The sequence below is a fragment of the Thamnophis elegans genome, chromosome 16 (assembly GCF_009769535.1).
Source record: "Thamnophis elegans isolate rThaEle1 chromosome 16, rThaEle1.pri, whole genome shotgun sequence".
Classification (NCBI taxonomy): Eukaryota; Metazoa; Chordata; class Lepidosauria; order Squamata; family Colubridae; genus Thamnophis; species Thamnophis elegans.
The window spans coordinates 12,235,230-12,247,367 of record NC_045556.1 but is presented as its reverse complement, the minus strand read 5'-3'; the positions used below and the strand labels follow the sequence as shown (position 1 = coordinate 12,247,367).

The 12,138-nt window shown below is 42.3% G+C and overlaps 1 protein-coding gene across 3 annotated transcripts in view; it reads left to right on the top strand.

Annotated features, from left to right (window-relative positions):
* CFAP161 (cilia and flagella associated protein 161) overlaps positions 1-11,899 on the top strand; it is a 55,791-nt gene extending 43,892 nt beyond the window's left edge. For 2 of the 3 annotated variants that reach the window (XM_032232745.1, XM_032232746.1), the window contains 7 exons: positions 2,084-2,239; positions 3,131-3,220; positions 3,611-3,849; positions 6,407-6,491; positions 8,019-8,177; positions 9,515-9,588; positions 10,620-11,075. In XM_032232745.1, coding sequence (XP_032088636.1) covers positions 2,150-2,239; positions 3,131-3,220; positions 3,611-3,849; positions 6,407-6,491; positions 8,019-8,177; positions 9,515-9,588; positions 10,620-10,803 — 921 coding nt within the window. In that variant the 5' untranslated portion in view covers positions 2,084-2,149 and the 3' untranslated portion in view covers positions 10,804-11,075. Of the gene's footprint in view, positions 1-2,083; positions 2,240-3,130; positions 3,221-3,610; positions 3,850-6,406; positions 6,492-8,018; positions 8,178-9,514; positions 9,589-10,619; positions 11,076-11,609 lie in introns of those variants that run through there. The other variant, XR_004256613.1, reaches the window with a different exon arrangement.
* Positions 11,900-12,138: the final 239 nt, after the last annotated feature.

Sequence of the window (12,138 nt, the reverse complement as noted above, 5' to 3'; positions counted from 1 at the left end):
GGGACAACAATTACCCATTTAAATTCTGTACAGCTAATATGTGATGTCCAGGACAGCCCAATTCTATTTGAAAACAAGCACTTTTGATTTTAGTAAGACCTATTCTCGGAGAGATCTTCAAGATAAACATATATAACATTGCAGACTTAAGTTTCAGCTTCCCTTTAAAGATGGCTTGAATATGTCTTCTGTACAAATATCCAGAGATTAACCAGCTAATCTAATTAAAACATTTTTTAAAAACTTCACATGCACACAAAATACAGTTTTCTTATGATCCTAAACATTTTAATTAGATTATTATGAATGGAGAAATCTCTACATTCTACAAGTTGGTTCCAAACTCTCAATTGGGAATTCTAAATAAACTTGAGCAAAAACAAATGTTTATCCATTGTCTTATTTTTAAGTATCCAGCAGGAGGGTTTTGTGATCTAGAGATCAGTTTTAAAATAAACTTAGCCATCATGTGCATTGTCTCAGATATTCCAGAAGATGGAGCTGTTGTATAGACTTTAATAAGCCTGCTGATGCAAAGTTGTGTGAACTCTTAAATATGTTGCTTTATTAAATATACAAATAATGACACTTTAGTGCTGCATATGATCTGCAGTTTGTCAGATATCCTAAAATATGCAATGGCAATAATGCACATTATACATGTCTCTAATAAGTAACCAAAATAAATAGGAATTTGATTTAAAAAGTTCCAGAAGGTAAATATATTATTACCTATCTTTACCAAATACTAAATATTCATTGGACTGGTGACTCTTTAAAATGCCACAAGACACTTTGTTCTGTTTTTATATTTATTACTCATTGGTTGTAAGGTTGAATATAGTAAAAGCAAGCTTATTTGTAACAGAGTTCCTGATGAGAATATTAAACTATCCATTATTTGAATTATGAGAATTCATAATTCTCATCACTATCACGTCATGTTATGACAGTGTAAATACTGTGAAATCAGCATCTTTGGTTTCCAGCTTGGATGTCCCCATTTTCCTTCCTCACAACTAGTATACTATAACTAGTATTTATTTATTTTTAAAATGTCTATACATACCATTTCATCTACTTTGGGTGGGTGAAGGTGGTGTGAACCCAGATATCTTGGTTAATTTGAAATGGTTTTTTTTTATTGCCTCTCTCAAGATGTGGAAATGCTCCATGGGAAGATCAGGATAAATTCATCCTTGTTTGTTTGGTGGGTAAAAAACATTTGCAGTCAAGTTAAGACTTTGATTTATAAGCTGTTATGGCTGGGTTGAATTGATTCTGTTTTTTAAGCCAATATATTAAACAACAATGCCTTTATTCTGAATTTAATTATGTGTTTCTTACATATCAATAAAAATATTAATTCAGGGTATTATTAATTAATGGATTACAGGATTGTAAAAAAGAGGGATTTTTCCTTACCTATCAACAGATGCCTTAAATCAGTGTTTCTCAACCTTGGCGACTTGAAGTCCTGTGGACTTCAACTCCCAGAATCCCCCAGCCAGCATAGCTGGCTGGGGAATTCTGGGACTTGAAGTCCACAGGACTTAAAGTCGCCAAGGTTGAGAAACACTGCCTTAAATACTATCCAAGAGAAGGAGATACACAAACAATTTGAGATACAAGCACTTGTCTTATCCCTTTCTTCCCCAGCTTTAATTATCCCTTTCATTTCCTTGCTTTTCTTCTTGTGCATGTTGCCTTATTTATTTAGCATATAAAAAAAAAACCATTGCCTTCGTCAAAAAAACAGGATGTCATTCACTCTAAAGCTGTGGGGAAGAATGGTTCACTATTTTTAATCCGGAATATTTCTATGTGTGTTTATCTTTCAAAAGAAGCGTGTACTTTCGCATTCTTTCTCTCTCTCTCTCTTTGCTTTAGAAGAGAATTGTGTCTTGTTTCCCCTGGTGGAATTGAAAAGATGCAGATAAGTTCTCACATCTTTTCCCACCCATTCTATCCAGATCTATTCTGATTGGCTGATATCCCTTTCCTGATCGACCAATCCTGGCCACTCGCGGTCCCCATAGCAACCTGTAAACTCAACATCGATCGGTTATTTTGCTGATTCCAGGGTGCCGCAACCTTTGTCCGAAGTATCCTTTTCTTTAAGCCACCTTGGTGCCCTGAGCTGCTCCAGATGATCAACTCCCGGACAAGTAAGAGTGGCCGGATGTACAGTCCTGGCGTGCTTCTCGGTAACTGGTTTGAAGATGTGTGCTTAGAAGAGGTAAATAAAAATTATCCAGACTTTGCAGGGTTCCGTTCAAGTTTGGCCCTTTGTGCAAATCTCAAAAGCAACTTAGAGAGGAATTTTAATTATAATAGGGAGGTTTGATAGCAGCAGCTCTAGGTTTTCCTGATGTTCAGATCGACTCTTGGAGTTGGTGACTTGCTGTATTTACAGCCTGATGCTTGGGTTATTTCTTTAAGGTTTAAACCCAAATTCCATCTCATTCTGCTGCATTATTTGGGGAGTTATTTGGTGTATTCCAGACTTTTAATGCTGCATGCTAAATGTGCATTCCCCTCACAATCAGGAGGCTGAGAGTTCGATCCCAGGTAGAGGCAGATATTTCTCTCTCTGGGTACACTGAGAATAGATCTGCCGGACAAAACTCCTCATTGGTGACAGGAAGAGCATCCGGCCACTAAAACACTCTGCCAAGCTCCATTCAGTTGCCCAGATTCCACCCCGCAAGGGATTATGTGGTTGTTAAAAGATGCTGATGCTAAATGCACGTTCCCTCTTTTTAAAAAAATATTTCTATGAGCCACTGGCAACCTCTAGAAAGAGGCAGAATCTGTTGGATAACCTTCTACTCTGTTGCATTGGTTCAGCAAATTATTTTATGCAAGAATTTACAGCAACTGTATTCCTCAAACAACTTCACTGGACACGTTTACAAGATATTATTGTCTCCACCCATTTGCTCTGTCCTCCTAGATGTGGGAAAACCTTTTCATAGTTTTTTTTTTAATGTCCTTGTTTTCATTCTTTAGATAGGATTTAGCCATTTGGATCGAATTTCCTAAGGTGGGTGATTTGATGCCCCTGATCACACTGCAGTTATATACAGGAGGCATAAGAAATTCTTTTTTTTCCCCCTTTTAAAAATAGGAATCATTGAAAGATTTTCTATATAAAAGAGAAAATGGAGAACTAATAATCCAGAAATCGCGAAGACTGAAAGATACTCTTTACAAGAAGGTATTACATCCCAAAACACGTTTGAGGGTTCCCCTAATTCTCTAGAATACTTGGATTTTGTTCCCTACTCATTTACTCTGGCCGTGGGGAAGCCAGATTCACTTAACAACTGCGGCGCAGTGGTTAGAGTGCAGTACTGCAGGCTCCTTCTGCTGACTGCTGGCTGCCTGCAATTTGGCAGTTTGAATCTCACCAGGCTCAAGGTTGACTCAGCTTCCCATCCTTCCGAGGTGGGTAGAATGAGGATTGTTGTGGGCAAATAGGCTGACTCTGTAAACCCCTTAGAGAGGGCTGTAAAGTGGTGTATAGGTTTAAGTGCTATTGCTATTGTGGAAAAGATAAAGGAGAACTGTGCACAGTTACTGTCTTCCTTCCTCTTCTCGCCAACAGGAGCAACTTTCCATTTCAAAAGATGGATATATTCATTTCGGAGACACGGTTCTGTTTGCGAACCTCGACGTCATTAGACTCCCAGAGGAAAAAGCTATTATTATGGGTGGGAATCTGTCCCTGGCTGTGAATCCTGATATATCGACTCTGTACACTGGTGATAATTTGACAGCTCCATGTGACTTGAGTGCAATCGAACACATGAACCCCATTGGGCGAAATGTGTTTCGGATTTTAAGGTGGGACTCTCTGGTGAAAAGATTTGGCAGTAAGATGGGCAAAGGGGTGGAACAATGGATGGGCCCTAGATGTCATTGTGGGAGGAGCCATGATGATGATGATTACATCACACCGAGTGCAGCTGGTAGAGTGGACGGGGCCAGAAGGAAGCGTTAAATAAAACCAAAAGTGAGTGGGGACACTCATTCTACCTCTTCTGTAGAAGAGGTTCCACAAATCTACCGTGCTGTTTAGAACCGGTTCCAACTCCCTCCCCCGCCCATCCGGACATCATCAAGATGAAGAGCGAGAGGAGGAATTCTGGGAGTTGAAGTCCACAAGTCTTAAAGCTGTCAAGTTTGAACACCCCTGGGTTTTTTTTCTAAAGGGTTTGGGGTCCAAGGGTCTTGTAATTTGACAGCTTTAAGACTTGTGTGCTTCAAATGCCAGAGTTCTTGAGCCAACATTTTGGTTGCTAAGCAAGAGCGTTGTTAAGTGAGTTTCACCACATTTTACAAGTTGGCCACGCCCACCCAGTCACATGACTGCCAAGCCACTCCCACCCGGTCACATGGTCAGCAAGCCATTCCCACCCAGTCACATGGCCAGCAAGCCACTCCCACCCGGTCACATTGCCGGCAAGCCACTCCCACCCAGTCACATGGCCGACAAGCCACTCCCACCCAGTCACATGGCTGGCAAGCCATTCCCGCAAAGCAGGTCATACCTACAGAAGAAGTTTTAAAAATTTTTGAAACCGACCACTGATACACACACACACACACACACACAATTATTCCCCTCTTATTTCTATCTCTATATTAACTCCCCCCAATATCACTATAATATTCGAAGATGTTTCTTTTCTATTTCCCATCTTTCACCTATTTTATTATTCATATTTCCTTTATTTAGCTCTTCATATCTATTTATATTAAAGTTTCATCCTTCATTCTCTTCATTATTCAATGTCTCAATATACACTTCTAAATTCCAATCACAATCATTTAAACATTTAAAGTACATCTATTTGTGTTCTTTCCAATCCTCCAATCTCTGTAATTTTTTCTATTAACACATGTGTTTACATTAAACTATATTCCTCTCTTCCAAGGGCCTTTTTATCCATGGTCCCAGCTGAATGCTTACCTAATGTGTTTGCAGTTGGCCTGAGAGCCACATGAAATTAGCCTCTGAAGGTCACGAATGGCCTTAAAATAAGAAATCAGATGTGGGCAACATGTGATTCTCAGGACCTGCAGCCTTCCAATTTCCTCGGGGCAACCCAAGCATCTGGTCACAATTGTTGAAAATTGAGAGCACCGTTTCCTACCATCTTGAGATGGGAAACACTGATTGAGTATAGTCGGAATCCTAAATTTGGCACAGCAGAGTTAGAAAACAAAGATTTCCCAATCCTTCCTCCAAACCTACCCTGCATGCTATATAGACTCACCTCTTTGGGGGACTGTCCTTCTCTTCATTCCTGCTTTAAGTCCTCTGACCGTGTGTTACGCAAATGTAGGAGAACATTTAAGGATGAATCAACTCCTTGCCACCTCTGATTGGCAGGTTTTTTCCAAGTTTTCAGATCAGAATGTTTTCCCACCCTACTTGGAATCGTCTTTTTGGTTAGAAATGAAATCCTTAATCACTGACTGGAGATTGGATTCCAGGTCTTTCTACTCCTTGATGAGTGCTTGTTACTGTACTGTTACTGTAATTTTATCATTTTTAGTGGATGTTCCAATTTAAAATCCATCCATTCATTCTTTCATTCATTCATTCATTCATTCATTCATTCATTCTGTCTGTCTGTCTGTCTGTCTGTCTGTCTGTCTTTCCCTCCCTCCCTCCCTCCCCCCTCTCACACACACATTTTCTTTGTTTGTTTTTAATGGCTGCTTCACAACCTTTTATTGTTGTATATGTTGAAAATATATGGGACACAGTGGCTCAGTGGCTAAGATGCTGAGCTTGTCGATCAGAAGGGTCAGCAGTTCAGCGGATCGAATCCCTAGCACCGCATAATGGAGTGAGCTCTCATTACTTGTCCCAGCTTCTGCCAACCTAGCAGTTTGAAAGCACGTATAAAATGCAAGTAGAAAAATAGGGACCACTTTGGTGGGAAGGTAACAGCATTCCAGGCACCTCTGGCATCTAGTCATAGAATGGAATAGAGTTGGACACTGGCCACATGACCACAGAGACATCTTCAGACAGCGCTGGCTCTTCAGCTTTGAAACGGAGATGAGCACCGCCCTCTAGAGTCAGGAACGACTAGCACATAGGTGGGTGGGGAACCTTTACCTATGTTGAAAATAAATTAGTAAAGAATGCCATCAAGTTGGCAGCCTGAAATACCTTGAAAATCTCTACCTTTTCTCCCGAAAAGTTCTCTTTCTCCCTATGAAAAGTCGAACTGGAAGCTCTTAGGAACAAGTGACTCCTTTTCCCCCTCTTGCTTAGACTGCCAGGGAATTTTTTTCTTCTTCTGTATATAGGATTAAAGGAGTTGCTTCAAAGTAAATGATTGTATTGCATTGTGTTGCACTGATATTTTTCTCCTTATTATAGCCTCGAAGGAGAAGCCATGGGGGAACCTCTTAGATACGGGCAGAATTGTGGCCTAGGAGCAGCTGGTGGATTTCAGGATAAAATGGTTAGTGATAAATAACATCAACTTAAAAACAAAGTTCAATGTTTCATTCCAAAGGAAACCATTTTGGGAGGAGCTAATAGAAAATACATTTGTCCGGAGAACTGATGTCTAGCTAACAGGACTGATTAAAAAAATAATCTGAAATAGGATAAAGCTACTTGAGAAACACTTTCCAACTTTTATATCGTCCCTAATCCAATTCAGAGTTATAATCCTAGATGCATTGTTGCATTTTGATCTTTTTTTTTAAAAAAAACTCTCCTTCCCTACAGGTGGATCCTATTGTTCAATTTCAAATTTACATCTGTATCCCAAGCAGGGATGGTGTGGTGGCCTATAGGTGGAACTCTCACCTCACAATTAGGAGGCTGTGAGTTCGATCCCAGGTAGAGGCAGATAATTCTCTCCCTGGGCACATTGAGAATACTGTATTTTTCAAAATATAAGACACACCGGACTATAAGACGCACCTAGCTTTTTGGGAGGAAAACAAGAAAAAAATCTGCCTCTGCCTCCCAGCAATTTGCAGCAAAAAGCAAACAGCCTGGTCAGCTTCAGCACAACCTGATTTAGCACGAGTAGCTGATTGGTGGATGGATTGGCCTCCCAGTATACCGCCTATCAGCTGTTCCGGACTGCAGAGATCGCTGTCGCTGTCCATCACTGCTGCTGTATATCGCTGCCTCCATGCACCCCATTTGTGGCTCCGCATGAGCTGTTTTCAGCCTCTGCGCACCCCATTTTCAGCCCGTTCCAGGCGATGGGAAAAGGCAACGGCGGCAGTCCCCCACCGCCTGGAACAGGCTGAAAATGGGACATGCAAAGTTGAAAATGGGGCACGTGGAGGCGGCAATAGGTGGGGACAATGGGTGACAATGGCAACAACAGCGGGGATCTCCGCAGCCTGGAACAGCTGATAGGCAGTATTCCGCAAGGCAGATCCAATCGCCAATCAACTGCTCACGCTAAATCAGGCTGTTTGCTGTTTGCTGCAAGGAGGCAAATTGCTGGGAGGCAGAGGCTGAAGGGTGGGGGCCGGTGTGTGGGCGGGGCTTTGGCAACATCTGCTCTATAAGACACACAGACATTTCCACCCACTTTTGAGTGTGTATACACTGAAAAAGTCAGTATATCTGCTGAAAAAAAACTCCGCATTGGCAACAGAAAGGGCATCTGGCCAGAAAACACTCTGTTCCATTCAGTTGCCCAAACTCCACTTCTCAAGGGATTATGGGGTCATTCAAAGGAGATGATCCCAAGCACAACCGGTAGGTCACTCTAACTTTGGCAAAGGTCCCAGCATCTGGTTCAATACAGTTATATTTCTGTGTCTCCTCCCATTCTGTGAAACTAGCCAGAATCCTCCATATGTTCAGCCTTAAATTTGCAAATGGGAGAAGGCAGCCGCTGATCATAGGGAACAGTGAACATGCTGTTAATTCCCCACCACCCCTTTGTTTTCTGTTGATCTTCAACAATGGTTATCTAATTTCCAGACAAACTATTCCCTTCTGTCTTCATTTCCAGCTGTTTATGTCTAGCGACCATAAATCATTTCAGAATATGGCCAAGAAATCTTCTCTCCAGCCTGTCTTCATGACGGATGAACTTTCATACCTGTGTGCCTGGCAGTTTACCTTCCTGGATCCACAGTTACGCATGGAATACGAAGGGTTGCCAATCGCTGTAAGAAAACACCTGTATTTGTAAAGAGAGAATGTGAGCGTGTGAGAGAGTGAGCTTGAAGGGAAGCCATTCTGAATAATTTCCCCCAAATCCTTTTTCTAAGAGGCAACTCGACTTTCTTAATTTTTCCTTGAAGACTTTTCACTTCTCATCCCAGAAGCTTCTTTAGTTCTGGAATTTCCAATACAACACCCCCCCCCCCCAAAAAAAAAAAGTTCTGGTTTCATTTTTATCTCCATTTTCCAAATTTTCGATATTAAAATATGAACTGATTCATGTGAATATATTTTATGTTTCTCACTTTGGGTCAAATCAGCATTCAAATCTTTCTTAGTGAGTAGCACAAACTCTGTGCTATTTTTTTGTACTACAGAAGAGGAACAGAATTAACATGTCTCCAAAAGATATGGTATTAGAAGGGTTTAAAAGGAATGTGACCAAGGGATGCGGGGGCTCAGTGGCTGAGACGCTGAGCTTGTTGATCAGAAAGGTCAGCAGTTCGGCGGTTTGAATTTCTAGCGCTGCATAATGGAGTGAGCTCCTGTTATGCGTCCCAACCTCTGCCAACCTAGCAGTTCAAAAGCCTGTAAAAAATAGAAAAATAGGGACCGAACTTTGGTGGGAAGGTAACAGCGTTCCGTGCGCCTTTGGCATTGAATCATGCCAGCCACATGACCACAGAGACGTCTTCGAACAGCGCTGGCTCTTCAGCTTTGAAAGGGAGATGAACACTAGAGTCAGGAACGACTAGTACATATTGTACGTAAAAGGAATGTGAAGATGTGGAGATATAGGTAGTCTTCAATGATAATTGAGCTCTGCAATTATGGCCGTAAGGCACGATAGTCATAAAACGGGACATCAGATGACCAGACCCAATTTACATCCTTTTTTATGGCAGTCATTAAATGAAACCAGTGGTCATAAAGCAAACACTGCCATTTTAAGCAGAGGCAAACCCCGGTTTCCCACAAAAATGTCACAAATGACAACTGTGTGACTGTGGGGCGCTGCAAACAGGTGTAGAGGCAGGCTGGTTGCCAAGTGCCCAAATGCAGTCACATGACTCTGGGGGAGGGGCAGACATTGTAACTTCAGAAATGGGTGATCAGTAGCTTTTTTGTTGGGGGAGGGGCTCCGTTGTAACTTCAAACAGTTGCTAAGCAACCAGTTGCATGTCGAGGACTATGTATACTTGCATTCAAAACCTGTTTAGTAGGAAATACATTTTATTTTATTTTCTATGCTTGAGATTTCTGGGCCAGTATAATTGACTGAAATAAGCAGTTGAAATATGGACATTTAAAGCCTCCCTGTCCTTTGTCCTTTTTTTGTAGGCAAACACGAAAGTTGTCGTCGTTCATAGCCATACAAATCAGGCACTCGCAGTTCCCAGGACCTTCTGGATAAGGTGAGCCCCAGGCGTCTCCAGATCTACAACCTGCATTTAAACGAGCTTTAATTCTTTCTCGTGATCAGGGCCCGAAGCAGTGGTATGATTCCGCCGGTTCGCACATATTCTGGGGAACCGGTTGTTGGAAGAAATTTCCTTTTGTTTTTTCCCCACTTTACAGGGCTAATCCTGTAAGGAAGGCAGGAAGGAGACATTCTGGTGTTGTTTCTAGCCTCATCTTGATTGCCCTGTTTACAGAAACTGCCTCTCCGGTGAACCTTTATTCCATTGCAACAGCTAAGGCGAAGCGCCCGGTTCCACCACAAAACCGCGGTAGACTAAAGCGCGCTCGCCGAAAGCGCGTACCTGACGTCATCACAGCGCGATGAAAACATCACGCTGTGAGCGGTAAAGTTAAAATTAACGCGAAAACCTTACCCTAACCCCCCCAAACCTAACCCTAAACCTAAACCTAACCCTAACCCTTAACCTAACCCTAACCCTAAACCTAACCCTAAACCTAACCCTTAACCTAACGCTAAACCTAACGCTAACCCTTAACCTAACCCTAACCCTTAACCTAACCCTAAACCTAACCCTAACCCTTAACCTAACCCTAAACCTAACCCTAACCCTTAACCTAACCCTAAACCTAAACCTAACCCTAACCCTTAACCTAACCCTAACCCTAACCCTAACCCTTACCTTTACGTGAATCGGCTTGCTTTAAAAGCGCTTTTTAAAGCGCCCTTTTTTCTCCGCGGTCGTATTTGTCGCGCTGCTGATGACGTCAGGTACGCGCTTTAATCGGGCGCGCTTTAGTGGACCGCGGTTTTGTCGTGCCACGGAAGCGCCCATCGATGTGAATGATGTTGAGTTGGCCACGCCCACATGGTCACATGACCACTGAGCCCTGCCTACCCAGCTGGTCATTAGGGCAGAGACCCGTTCGTTATCCCACCACTGGCCAAAAGGGACTTTTGGAAAGGCTGTTTTGGAGTTTCTGTTTAGTTTTTTTTTTCTCCTGTGTGTTGTTTCTCTTTTTCAAGGACGTACTTTGGGAAAGAATGTGAAATCAACTGCCACACCTATCTGGATTCCCACAAAGCTGAAGAGAGCAAGAACCACTGGATAATAGTCACGGGGAATCCTAGCGACGATTCGACGACAATGTTCAACAGGCCGAAGCCTCAGTCAGAGGAGACGAGGACACAGAATAGAGAATGTCTATGAAAAATCCTCGGAATGAACAGTTAAACTTCCTGCTTTCGTGAAAGAAAAACAGGAGAAGAAGGAAAAACCCAGCATGATGGTGATGATGATGAAGAAGAGGAGGAGGAGACTGAAGAAGGGATTAAAGGTATATTGAAACATAATAGCAGTGTAAACTGAATAACTTTCAAAATTAATGATTGAATCTTGAATAAAATGTTGATTAAAAACTTCCCTAACTTCTACCTTCTTTCATTTTTGTCGTTTTGACCACAGGATGGCAGCATCGTTCCATAAGAAAATTCTCTCTCTCTCTCTCTCTCTCTCTCTCTCTCTCTCTCTCTCTCTCTCTCTCTCTCTCTCTCTCTCTCTCTCTCTCTCTCTCTCTCTCTCTCTCTCTCTCTCTCTCTCTCCTTCACTCCCTCCCTCCTCCACTCTCCCCCTCCCTCCCTCCCTCCCTCTCTCTCTTCTTCCCTCCCTCTCTCTCTTCTTCCCCCTCTCTCTCTGTTTAAGAATGTTTATTTTACTCTAATGACTGTAAGAAATTAAAGCTGTAGCAGGTTTTCTTTATTGGGCAGCTTCTAGATGTGTTGGTACTAAAGATCCCATAATTCCCCATTGGGAATTCTGGAAATGGTTGTCCAACCATATCTAGAGAGTGATTCTTTGGAGAAGGCCCACGAAACTTCCAAACAGTGTTTCTCTGCCCCACCCCTGGGCTGCCAGCCATTTTGGCACGAAGAAGTGAGGATGGTGGAAATATTTGTAGGACTGAATTAGCAATGGAAAGGATGCTTACTGTATATCCTTCTTGTTTTTCTTCATAGCAGGGAAACAAAGCAGTTTAGAAAGACAAATGTCTGGAGGAGTTTTCCAGGACACAATTCATGGACAGAAGAACCCTAGCTACTTTTATACTCAAGCCAATCATCTGCCTTGCTGTCAAAAATAAAAGAGGAAGAGATGTGGAACTCCCTGCCTCAGGAAAGCAGCTGGACCATTCTCCTCTCATTCCTTTCTGAGGAAGGCTTTCGTTCTACAGTAGGGCTCTCCAAACCTAGTAACATTAAGACTTGTGGACTTCAACTCCTCAGCCAGGTCTCCAAACATGGCAACTTTTAAGACTTGTGGACTTCCACTCCCAGAATTCCTCAGCCAGCCATGGCTGGCTGAGGAATTCTGGGAGTTGAAGTCCACAAGTCTTAAAAGTTGCCACGTTTGGAGACCCCTGTTCTATAAGCAAAGGCCATTGTGATGGCGTGTGACCTGCTCCAACCACAATCTTCTTTTCCGTAATATTTTCTACTTTGGTTTTGTTTTCCTTTTAAACAGTTTTAAATTTTCCACTGGGATTTG